The following is a 13,459-nucleotide window of genomic DNA, read 5'->3' as shown; positions in this document are numbered from 1 at the left end:
GGGAGTCGTCGAGGGACGTCGCTCGCGGCAAAGCCTGCCGACGAGGTCTTGACCAGCCTTGGTACAATTAAAATGGTGCGCTTTCGGTACGATGGGCGAGGTCCAACAAAGCGGTTCCTAAGTGAAGTGCTAGGACACCTAAGGAGGATCCTAGAGGGTTTTAACCAGGTGATGCATGGGCTCGCGGTTGCTAGGACACCCATGAGTGCATCGAAGGAAGATTCAGATGGACTAAAAGGAAAGATTTTTGTGAATCAAATTTTGATATCTCGTTGGTTGGCCAGCTGGTCTTCAACGGAGAGTCTAGAGGAGGACACATTTTGTAATACAATGGACTTAGAATTTTGGAGGATGATGATCAGTAATATTATGATTTTCATTAATGGTTTGTTTTAAAGACAATCGAATCTGTTATAAATGGCAATTTCATATCCAGTGTGTACGTGGTATGCCTACTTTAAATTTTGCTTGAAAGCCGGCTAGGGGACTTGGGAACTCTTTTTCTCGGTACTCGGGCAAAAATAACCAAATCTTTATAAAGGAATCCCACCAATATTGGCTGGATCAGAGGATTCCTTTGCAAAACAATCAAGATATGATTAGTTACATTAGCTAGATTAAGTCATGAGAAGACCCTTGTTCTGTGGTGGGAGGGAATTAGCGGCTGTGCCTCGTTAAAGGAGGAAAAAAGCGATGATTATATGGATCAAGTGCAAGTCTCTTCTTTGATCTGACCATGTGACTTCAGGTTTGGTCGGATCAGTTTAACTAGTTAAGACTTTGACTCGTTAGATTAATTCCCCCGTTTTAGAAGATTTTCCCATGGTGGAATTGCCTATGCCTTCCGAGCGAGGGAAGTTTTTCCAGGCTCGGTTTTGGAGGAACCACCGGGCTAGTCTCTCGTCCAGACATCGGCGGGTGAGGCCCCGAGTGTGGATCCCCGCCCGCTGGCGTGCGAGAGGCCGATGCTGCTTCCACCATCGGAACCCCTGAAGGGGGATCTCACAAGAGGGCATTAGTGAGGTCTAAAACAACTGCATCATATAAAGAGATGGTGTACCTGCGGGAGAATCTCCTGTTTTTGTAAGGTCAATAATAACTTGTTTTGGGGTGCTTGCTGTAGTGTTGCTTGACTCTCCTATTATTGGAATAACAAGGTATTCTGTTGTTATATCTTTATTAAAGAAATAACATGGTTCCAGGAGGTTTAGCTGACTGGATAGGTATAAGATGTTCTACACCATCATTTGTCGTTTGATTGCAAACTTTCAATCCAAAGTGAGGACATAATATTCCATCAAAATCACCAGCTTTAGTAATATAATAACGACCCTATATAGTCCAACAATAGGATCACTCTCCAAACCTCCCACAAAATGTGAAAAGAAGTGCTCTCCATGGCAAGAAAAGCTCTCAGAAAACTAGCTTAGTAACACATAAGCTCTCAAAAAACCATCTCACAAGCATACAACAAAGCAATGGCAATGAATTCAAAGTCCAAACACAAATTCTATACATATTAGAACTTTTTTAAAAAATTATACTCATTTTATAAAAATGATCATTATTATAAATAATGTCATTAATACACAAAATCTAAAATTCATTTTCAATAATTATACTATACAATAAATGCATGCATAACTACCTCTCATTTAATGATTATTCCATAACTAACTTCTATATAATGATTATTCCATAACTAATTCTTAGATAATGATTATTCCATGGCCCACTATCATATAATGATTGCATAACTTTTATATCTTTGTCATGATCCCAATTTAAGTTTTAACCTTTTCATTATCTCTTTTATGATTCCATCCATTTTTATTTCAAATAAAGAGTACATCCTTGTACTGCCCACAACAATACATGGGGAGAATTTGAAAAGATTCAAAATGTAACATCTGAGCATGTCTATCATCATCATGGACATTGTCATCATCATAGTAATAAAGGTCTCTCCTTTAAGTTTAGCCACAATTACAAAGTTGTGCTTATAAAGTCAACCCTGAAAGATAGCAGACGCCACTATTACTTACATATAGATGTCTTTAACTTCAGTTTTTTTTAAAGGTTTTGTAGATGCTTTAAATTGATCTCAAGAGAATGTAAAAGAGGTCCATAATTACCACTTATTTTTTATCAAGATTCCATGGCTACATGGCACTGTGGAACGCGTGTTATTTGGAAAGGAGAGAGAGCACGTTATTTGGGGGGAGAGAGAGAGAGAGAGTGTGTGTGTGTGTGTGTGTGTGTGTGTGTGTGAGAGAGAGAGAGAGAGAGAGAGTGTGTGTGTGTTATTTGGGGGGAGGGTGCTTACCCTTAGTGGGCAAGCTCCAATAAGGGTGACATCGCCCTTAGTGGGACACTCCCCCCAAATAACGCACTCTCTCTCTCTCTCTCTCTCTCTCTCTCTCTCTCTCTCTCTCTCTCTCTCTCTCTCTCCCCCTAGCATTCCATGTGTTCTCTCTCTTCCTCCCTCCCAATTCAAAACACGTTCTCCTCCCCCCCTCCCGATTCAAAATGAGTTCTCCTTCCCTCTAGCATTCCACGTGTTCTCTCTCTCTCTCTCTCTCTCTCTCTCTCTCTCTCTCTCTCTCTCTCTCTCTCTCTCTCTCTCCCCAATTCAAAACTCTCTCCCCTCCAAACTCTCTCTCTCTCTCTCTCTCTCCCCCCCAATTCAAAACTCTCTCCCCTCCAAAAAAACAAAGCACTCTCTCCCTCCCTCTAAAACACTTTCCATACTCCTCCAAAACAAAACCCTTCTCTCTCTTTTCAAAAAAGTTTTTTTTTCTTTCCCAAAACCCTTGTCCTCTCTTACCAACTCTACTTTTCCATACTCCCCCCCCCAAAAAAAAACCTTCTCTCTCTTTTCAAAAAAGCTTTTTCACTACTTCTCTAAATATCCTAAGCTTTCTCTCTTTCTCTCGAGTCTCACCAACCCTATCTTCACTCTCTTTTTTCCTCTCTCTCTATACCCTTTTCTCTTCTCTTTTTTTTAAATTGTTTTTTCTCTTCTTCTTGGTTTGTTCCTTCTTTCTCTTCTTTCAAAACCCTAATTTCAAAACCTTAATTTCAATACCATTATTTATATCTATCCCTTTATTTATATCACCTCTATTTATATCACCTCTATTTATATCTATCTCTCTATTTATATCACCTCTATTTATATCTATCCCTCTATTTATATCACCTCTATTTATATCCATTGCTTTTTTGCTTTATTTTTCTCTTATGTCTTTTAGGACTCTTTCTTTCTTGTTTATTCTCCTTTCGTGTTACTCCTCATGGTGTCTCCCCAATTCCAAAAAGGGACACAAGTCTCCTTGATGTTCAGTGAGACCAAGGTAGCTACTAGGACCGTTTTGCATGTAGATCCCACCATGGATACTGTCCATGGAATTTCTTTGCCGCATGGTCATGTTGGCATGTTGATAGAAGATGTTGAATTGGGAGAAGTTCCTCTTCCTTTTTCCCTCAAAGATGGTGATATCAACAAGTTAAATCAAACGAAAGGATATATCATTATGTGGCTAGCCAGAGATTGTGTAAGTCTTATTTTATCTCTCTCCACTTTTCCAATTATGATCTTTTTAGTGATATTTTTGTAGTGATATTTTTGAGAACAATCTGTCTTGTATATGTCGATGTGTTTAGATTGTTACAAACACATGAAAGAAAACCCCACATCCAAAGCCTGCAAAACGTGTAAAGAGCACACCTTCCAGGCAGCAAAACAAAGCCAAGAAGTGACAAGTACCAAGAAGAGGAAGAAAGTGCAAGAGGAAGATGATGATTGGAGTCCTCCTCGAAGGAATCCAAGTCGAGTTGCTAAGTCTTTGAAGAAAGGTGCTTCTTAAGAAACTAAGGAAGCAGGAGAGGTGGATGAGGGAGAATTGAAAAGAAGGCGAGAATGAAGAGAATTTCATGGTGACTCCCACAACTTGCTTGGCGAACCCCTACAAGACAGTCTTAATAGAGTCAAGGTAATTGTTAACCACTTTTTATCAAATCTTACATAAGGTATCTTTTGAATTACCAAGCATATGTGTATGCGTGCATCGCATGTGGTGAAATCCACTCCTTTGCCACCTATTCCCTTGTGCAGACTTGTACCTAACCCCTCTATACAAGGAGTGCAGTTTAGGTACAAGAAGCTGGCAAGGGAATTTTATACTAATGGCTATGTTGATAGATTCAGGTTTATTTGATCCATCTCCTCGTCCCGTAATCCTGTTAGAGAAGTGACTCAAGATGATGTTATTGTATGGGATGGCATCTGGCGATTGAAAAACGAGGAGTTTCAGAATATGATCAAAGGCACAGAGTGGGAATTAATGAGCAACAAGATGTTTTATGTGTAGGAAAGCAATGATCGAGTTGTCGCATGGATGGAGGAGATTAGTAAATGTGAATCTACTTAAATTGCCTACTTTTTTGAATGCGATCTTTTGTTTTATAAAATAGTTTTGGGACTAATTAGATTTACACTATCTAACTATAGCATTCAAGAATGTCTAATCAAGACATCCTTGTGCTGACGTCATCCTTATTGAATTCAATGACAATAGTGAGGGGGAGGTTCTCACAATGATCGCTTGCTTAAATAGATAAGATAATATATGTTTTAAGACTCTTTGAATTAGGAATATTCGACATACTATATTTTAATCTTTCATCATAACCTTAAATTTTATTGCCGTAGGATGAATGAAGTGGGCTATATTTCTTCTTCCCTTGGGCTAGCAAACAAAGAAACAATTATGAAGCACACTAGAGAGATGAACAAGGCATGGATGGACAAGCATGCCTTGACACAGAAAAAAAAAAGGGCCGCCCATATTGGTATAATTGCGAGCTTTCAAAACTTTCCCAAATAGTATTCTAGGTAAACCTTCAATCTTTAGACACTTGTAATATATGATAAACATTTTCATATCATCCACTAATGTTGCCATTCGTGAATAATAGGATGAGTACCTTGCAGCCACCCGAGATATTGACCCCCTAGAAGATAGTTTGTCTACACGAGTTTGGAGAGAGATGGAGAATGGCATTTTATAAAGATGAAAGAAAGTGGAGGCATGCTACAAGGCGGCTAGCGGTGATTGCAAACCCTGCACAAGGGGAAGGTTTATTTGAGTAAGAAATCCTACACTATTTCCTCTATCTATTTCGTAGGCAACAATATTTTATGGTTTTAATGCTGTGATTTAATTATGGTGTTGTGTTGCAGACTAGTTCAAGTTAATTGGGAGGACGAGAAACCGGATTGTTTGACAGAGGATAGGCTATATAGCTTGGCAGAGCTAGCTCGTTGCCAAATGACCACAAAGCATAGATTTTGGATATTTTGCTTGATAGCAATTTACAGAGGCTAAAGGATTCACAAATCCCTAAAAGTATGTAATAATAACTTTTCATATCTTCTTGATATTTACAAAGTAATCTATTTTGTTTAAATAACAATTTCAATGGTAATGCAATAAATGCAAGTTTATTCAGGGATTGGCTTCGAAGAGAAGTCATCTGGCATGAGATTGGAGCACAGGGTGTAACCGTCCTTGCAAAAATATCAATAAAGTACAAGGTAATCTTTCTAGATACATTCCTTGATGACCTCGCCAATCTTAAGAGAATGTATTTTGGGAAGTTGCTCGAAAACCAAGTGGCAAATTTTCCAAGAGTGAGAAGGAGATGTATACTCAGGCTTGTAGAAAAGCAATCAATTATGGTATGAACTATACAATTAGATATTTCACTTTAATTTAAATATTGTTTCTTATATCTTTTCGAATGGTGAATTCTATTATGAAGCCTAGAAGTCTACGTGACAAATCACATGTCCAAGGGTAAAGGTCTTATGAAAGATGGAGGAGATGATGAAGATGAAGAGGAGGATGATGATGATTAAGGGGAAAAAGTGCCAAAAAAGGATGCAACAAAGGAAAAAGGAAAGTCACTATAGGAAGATGACAACTCTCATACCTCTTTATCAGAATATGATGAAAGAGATTATGATGATAGCACATGTAAGATTGAGGAAACCCCACTAAAGTTGAAGAAGATCATGCAGCAACGCAGGCAGAGCACTATTTTACTTGTGGTTCATTGGTATTATTGCTACATTGTTTGCATACTAACATAGATTATGTTCTGGATTCAGATAAGCTTAGCAAGAGGTGAAGCGCCAAATGCACCATTGTGACCAATTCATCCACCTAGCCTGGGTGATGTGACGACATTTGGAATTCCATCATTGAGATGGGAAAAGAGAAATTCCTCGCATATTAGAATTATTGGATAATTCATTTAAATTCAAAGATAAATTTTAGATAAATTTATTTTATCTATGAGAAATATTTAAATGTTAAAAGAGGAATTCCTATGACATTTGGAATTCCATCATTTAAATGGGAAGAAGAGAAAATTTTAGTATAATTCAATTTATGATTATTTACCAAAAGTGAAAATATGGGTAGAATTGATTTCTACAAATCCCATGAATTCTTTTATTCAAAAGAGGAATATTGAATATAATTCAATTGAGGAATTGAGAAGGAATATGGAAATAGTCATCGAGAAAAAGAACCTTTGATTAGGCCAAACAATTGGTAGAAATTTAGAAAAAGTCCCATTATCAGTATCAAACTAGAAAAAGCTATTAAATAGGAATAGCATGTGAATGGATGTGATAAGATGTGTATGGGATGCGATAGGATGTGAATGAATGTGATAAGATAAAAATAGGATGTGATAAGATGTGATGTAATGAAATGGATGTGGATGTGAATAATGAGATGAGAGGATATGTGAAAGGGTGAGATGGGAAGTACATGGATGTGTATGTGGATGTATGGATGTGGATGTGTATGTGGAAGAATGAATGTGGATGTGTATGTGGAAGTGGATGTGTATGTGGGTGTATGGATGTGGATGTGTATGTGGAAGAATGAATGTGGATGTGTATGTGGAAGAATGGATGTGGATATATGGATGTGGATGTGTATGTGGATGTATGGATGTGGATGTGTATGTGTATGTGGAAGAATGAATGTGGATGTGTATGTGGAAGAATGGATGTGGATGTGTATGTGGATGTATAGATGTGGATGTGTATGTGGAAGAATGGATGTGGATGTGGATGTGTATATGGAAGAATGGATGTGGATGTGTATGTTGAAGAATGGATGTGGATGTGTATGTGAAAGAATGGATGTAGATGTGGATGTGCATGTGAGAGGATGTGATGTCGATGTGAGTAAATGGATGAGATGTAATGTGATGTGAATCGGGATAGATGTGTATGAATAGATAAGATGTGAATGAATGTGATGTGATGAGATGTGAATATGGGTAGATATGAGTGGATGAGATCTGACTCAGGTAAATGAGGAAAGATGCGATGAGATGAAAAATGATGTGATGAGAATGGGAATACATATGAATTGGATATGGATTAAGTAATGTGGACGGATGTGGAACAATGTGAAAGACGAGAGTTCATTATAGGAACTATATTTATGACCTGCTTTTAAATGACTGTTTTATGTCAAAAATGCTGGGAAAGCATTTTCACGGTCTTGTGAATGAGGTCGTGATGGTGACCTAACTGATAAAGTTACAATAGCTGACAGAGAGTCAACGCGCGTAGCAAGGTTGGCCGAGGTCTTGACCAGCCTCGATTATTTAAATGGTGAGCTTCTGTTACGGTGGATGAGAGACCAAGAAAGCGGCCTATGAGTGAAGCACTAGGTCACCTACGATCCTAGAGGGTGCTGACCATACGGTGCTCAAGCTCTGAGAGGGAGTCGCCGAAGATACCCACACATGCATCGGGAAAGATATTGGAACAAGGAGTAAGAGTTGTTTTCTGAATCCGGGCATGGATCTGGTTGATTGACCTTGCTGGTCCTCAAACGGATGAATCCATGGCTCTTTTAAATGGAGCTGTTGGTTGATCTTGCTGATCTTCAACGGAGATTCCATCTTGATTTTTATAAGTGATTATATTGTCGGGTACTATGAGCTAGGAACTATCGAAAAGGCCCCTGTGAGGGACAGGTGGTGAGCGTTCTGGTTGCCAATGATGCCATAGGTACACCGATGAAGGAATGATTGGAAATTAGGATTCAACCGGATATTTTAGAGGATTATGATCAATGACACTATGGTTTCATTAAATGATTGTTTTTAAGATAACTGAATCTGTGAAAAAGGCAATTTCATATTGGGTGTGTAAGTGGTGTGACTGGCATTAAATTTGCATGAATATCCGGCTAGGGGGCCTGGGAACTCTTTCCTTGGTACCCAGGACAAAACCTAACCAAATTCCTAATTGGATCCCATCACTACAGTGGTTGGGTGGTTGGCTAACCCATGGGATAGGCTGGACGGATGGATCTGTAAAATGAGACTCAATTCTGTTATAGTACGATAGATGAAGTGAATCCAGATAGTAATTGTTCTATGGAAAAAGAATCAACGGCTGTGCCTCTTGATGGGGAAAAAACGTTGTTTTCTATGATCCAAGTGCAAGTTTCTACTTTGATCTGACCAAGAGACTCATAGGTTCGGTCAGATCAGTTTGGTCAGTAATGACCCTGACTACGTTAGAGTAAAGATATCATGGAGGAATCGCCCGTGCTTTTTGGGCGAGGGAAGTTTTTTCGGGTTCGATTTTTGAAGAACCGAGGGATTAGTCTCTTGTCCGGATATCCTGCCCCACACACAAGGAGTGCTACTTCCGCTGCTAGCACCCCCGAATCCGTCGTTGCGCGGAGGGGGTAGGGATCATTCAATCTCAGTGTAGATATGACTTTTGGGAGATAGCTTGTTGAGGCGTCATGTAAGGCAAGGGCATGTAGATATGACTTTTGGGAGATAGCTTGTTGAGGCGTCATGTAAAGCAAGGGAAATTGTTAGTAGAGCTTTATGCTGGATGTGGAGATTGTGCTATGGTAGCACATAAATTAGGCATGAATATTGTTTTTATTAATTCCGAAGAGGATGTAGTGGAGGGTGTCTTAATGAAGATTTCATTGTAGTGTAGTAAATATATTTATTGTGAATATTGTCTGGGTCATGATCTTATTTGTAGCAATTGTTTATGATTGTGTCATGATATTATTTTTCATATTAAAAAAGAGAGAAAGAGGGCAAGAGCAAAACGCATTTTTGGGATTTGCAATAAGATATCATTCCCCTCTGCAACGATATCTATATACAATATATCGTACAAACCAATAACGAATCGACATTTTTTGTTTTGTGTGAATGAATAAGGTAGTAAAGCGTTTGTAGACTCGAGGATCTATACGCAAAACATGAGTTAAGTAAGCTTTATTGAGAAATGAGAAAGAAATCTAGAGAGAGTGAGCAAAGAGAAGGACAGAAAGAGTGAGTGGTGAGAGAGAATGAGAGAGAGAGGGAGGATACAGAGAGTGAGCAAAGAAAGGGACTGAAAGAGTGAGAGAGAAGGGTAGAGAGGGAGAGAGAGAGAGGGAAGATAGAGAGAGTGAGCAAAAAAAAGGACTAAAAGAGTGAGAGAGAGGGAGCGAGAGCAAAGAGAAGGGTAGAGAGAGAGAGAGAGAGAGAGAGGGGGGGGGAGGGAGGCAAGAGTGAGCAAAGAGAAGGACTAAAGAGTGAGCAGAAGGACTGAAGAGTTAGTACAGACAAGGATAGAGAGAGAGATAGAGAGAGAGGGATAGAGAGAGAGAAGGATATAGAGAGAGTTAGCAAAGAGAAGGATAGAGAGAGAGAGAGAGAGCCAAAAGAAGGATAGAGAGAGAGAGAGAGAGAGAGAGAGAGAGAGAGAGAGAGAGAGAGAGAGTAAAGATAAGGATAGAGAGAGTGAGCAACGAGATGGATAGAGAGAGATGAGGATATAGAGAACGAGAGGGGCATAAGAGGTAACAAAAGGATAGAGAGGGAGAGGAGGATATAGAGAGCGAGACAGGGAAGGAGGTAGGAGGTAAGAGAAGGATAGAGAGGGAGGGTGGGAGAGTGAAAGGGAGTGAGAGAAATGGATAGTGGGTAATAGAAGAGATAGAGAGTGTTAGCAAAGAGAGACAAGGAAAGAGACAGTGAGAGAAGGAGGGTGGGGGAGGGAAAGGGAGGGAAGAGAGAGAGGAGAAGGGAAGAGGGTGGGAGAAGGAGTGAGAGGGTAGGCTGGGTGGTGGTGGGACAAGGAGATAGAGAGAGGGAAGAGGGTGGAGATGAGAGAGAGGGAGGTGGGAGAGTGAAAGGGAGGGAGAGAGAGAGGAGAGAGAGGGAGGGTGGGAGAAGAAGAAAGAGGGAGGGTAGGAGAGAAAGGAAGAGAGAGACGGAGGGTGGGAGAAGGAGAGAGGAAGATATAGAGATGGATATAGCCTACACCAAACTCTCTCTCCTAGAGAGAGTGAGAGAGGGAGGGTGGGAGAGGGAAAGGAAGGGAAGAGAGAGAGGGGGAGGGAAGAGGGTGGGAGAAGGATAGAGAGGGTGTTGTGGGCTAGGCTGGGCTGGGGGCTAGGGTGGGCGGAGATGGTGGTGGCAATAGTTAGAGAGAGATTGTTCAAGTAAAGAGAGAGGGCAGCAAAGAAAAGCTCCCTCCACCAACCTTTCTCGGTGACCATCCTCGGGATGAAGAGGTGAGGAGAAACCGATATGAGGAGAGAAGAGCATTTAGGATACGTTCGAGAGGCATGCCATTTCCTCTAGAGCTTGCATCACTTCCAAAAGATTGTACTATTGATTGTTTTTATGAAGAAATGGAAAAGGTCAAAGAACATGAGAGATGATGAGAGAGAAGAAGAGTGGGAGTATGCAAGAAAATGCGAGCCTCATGTAAGTGTGTCTCTACTTTCTCTTTTTTTATTCAAGTAGAATCTCATGATATGGTTATTCAATATCATAAATATATTTCATTTGGTGCTAGTGGTAGTATAAGGTATATGATACCATGTGAACCAAAGGAAGGCATTCCCGTAGTCAACATATAGATACAAAGAGAAATACCCAAGACTATGGGATTATGGCAAACTTTAAGCAAGAAAGTGGAGCAATGCTTGATTATTATGGCATGATTCAAAACATCCTAAAGATTAGATACATGGAGGATTCAGGACATTCTAAATTTTTATATTGGATGTGAAGTGGTTCAAAGATATGTGTGGAGGTGTTCAATCAACCGTGAAAAGGCATCCAAATGGATATATGGCGATCGATTCTACAAAATTTTGGCAAACAGAGAGGGACACATTTGTGCTACCTCACCATTGTGAACAAGTAAATTCTAACCATAAACTTTTATTATATCATACTTATGCATGTTTAATTTACACTCCATGTGTTTCTTCTTACAAGGTTGTGTTTCACGTAGATATAAATGACAAGAAATGGTGGTATGTCATACAAGTCGTTCCTTGTTCAAAGAATATTTTTCAAGATAGGGATATTGAAGAGCTCATGGACAAGGTGGCAGTCGAAAATGAACATGTGGAGGATTAAGTACAAGATGAAGAATGTGAGATACCACCACCTAATCAAGATGAAGGTGTCTTTATCCAAGATAATGAGGAAGGAATTGATTCCGAGCATGATACTGATGATGATGTTGAGTCCATTGCTAGTGAGATAGATCTTTTTGTTGATCTTGCAATGGGACATATGCTCGATATATAGATCTTGAGATAGACTAATTAGCATGTATAGATTTGATAGAAAATGTAAGAGATATTGGGCCAAGCTCACCCTAATTCATTACACAATTGCTCAATTTGTCATTCTTGATTTAGTCTATATTTGATTGTATTACAATATATTTTATCCTTTTTCTTGTGTGATATTGGGATATTTTCAGCTCTCGGGAATTTTCCGTGGAACTAATAAGGGGCCGTAGTCGTGTTGTCTTTGCTGCTTGGTGAAGAGAGGTTCATGACCAACCAGGGGTGTCGAAGGATGGTGGCGAGGGGAAGCCTTTCGTGGGGGTTGACGCAGAGCATCCCCTTGATAAGGTTTTTGGCTGGCACGGACACGTGATCGTCTTTCCAGCGGGGCAGCAGTTCCATCTTCTTGTGGTAATCGGTCACTGAGGAATTGTAGTCGAGAGGGGGTGGGAGAGTCCCAGTCAGCATCTCAAAGAGCACGACACCTAGGCTCCACGTGTCGGCCTCGCAGCCGTATTCCGCCATTATCATCATCTCCGGGGCCAGGTAGCCACGTACGCCCGCCCGCCCGGCTAATCGCTGTCCGGGGAACTGCAGGACGGCCGACAGCCCGAAGTCGCCCAGCTTGGCCGACCAAAGGTCGCCCTCCTGGGCGAACAGAATGTTCTCCGGCTTCACGTCTCGGTGGACCACCCCTCTGTTGTGACAGTAGATGAGCGCTAGCACCATGCGCTGCAGCACGATGGCCGCTTCCGCCTCCGTCAGCGTACAGCTCTCCCGGGCGCGCAGAGTGTCCAGCAGGGTCCCGCCCTTGCAGAACTCCATGACGAGGCAGCACAATATGGGCCGAGCCATCAGCTCCACCCCCCTCAGCCTCACTATGGGGGTCGCCTCGCTGGCTCCCTTCGCCAACCTTCTCATTACGCGCACCTCCGTCTCCATATCATAACAATCATCCTCTCCGGCAGCTCCCAGTTTCGTCAACAGCTTGCAAGCCACTTCTTCCTGTGTCGCACGCATCCTCGCCCTGTACACCTCTCCAAACTTACCTCTCCCCAAGCGCCCCACAAACTGCATCTTGTTCGACAGTTTCTCCACAAAATCCTCCATCTTCAAATACTTCAAATCTTAGTAAGAATCCAATCTCCAACCCATTTTATAGTTTTTCTGCTTTCTCGCTATGTTCATGTAAAAGCTACGCGTTTTTGCACTGCGAGCCTTCTGGGAAAATATCGTAAATTCTTTTCGCACTTGCTTTCTTACTAATTAATAAAATGTAATGTAATTTTTCATTTACTAAGGTCCACTATTAAATAACAAAAAACGTTTCGCTCTTTATCAGTTTCTTTTTCCACCTCACGTTTTCTTATGGGCGAATAACCCTTTAAAAAAAATAAAAAAATAGCTCTCAAAAGAAGCGATTTGGTCTGCATGGGTCACACACTTTTATGGTCGCCACCTAATTTTCACCAAGGACATACACAGGTCATCCACTTTAATGGTCGATCACCTAACACCATAGTAGATAATTTGGAAAAAATCAAACCCCCTTATGTGACATATCATTGGAAATATATTTAGGAGTAGATTCTAAATTTATAATATAATCTTTGAGAGATTTGGAGTTAATATGCTCGATATGGCCAAAACTATATTGAAAAGTTGATTCCCAAAAGTGGGATTTTTTCCAAATTATCTAATATTGTCTTAAGTCCTCTCACACCAAGGGCACACACTAGGTCTTCCAAGTCAGGTCTACGCAAGGTTGTCAAGCTTAGGAGCTCACATGCAAGGGTATAAGCTAC

General features: G+C 40.6%; 1 protein-coding gene across 1 annotated transcript; it reads right to left on the bottom strand.

Annotated features, from left to right (window-relative positions):
• Window positions 1-11,870: 11,870 nt before the first annotated feature.
• LOC147640882 (calcium-dependent protein kinase 26-like) lies at window positions 11,871-12,764 on the bottom strand. Its single transcript, XM_086811139.1, has one exon. The coding sequence runs from the start codon at window positions 12,762-12,764 to the stop codon at window positions 11,871-11,873; it is 894 nt and encodes a 297-aa protein (XP_086667265.1).
• Window positions 12,765-13,459: the final 695 nt, after the last annotated feature.

This window comes from Cibotium barometz, chromosome 2 (assembly GCF_041138505.1).
Source record: "Cibotium barometz isolate CiBa-2024 chromosome 2, ASM4113850v1, whole genome shotgun sequence".
Taxonomy (NCBI): Eukaryota; Viridiplantae; Streptophyta; class Polypodiopsida; order Cyatheales; family Cibotiaceae; genus Cibotium; species Cibotium barometz.
This window is presented reverse-complemented; position numbering and strand designations above follow the sequence as displayed.

Excerpts from the sequence above, each read along its gene's own strand:
- LOC147640882 (XM_086811139.1), bottom strand. The coding sequence starts at position 12,764 with ATGGAGGATTTTGTGGAGAAACTGTCGAACAAGATGCAGTTTGTGGGG.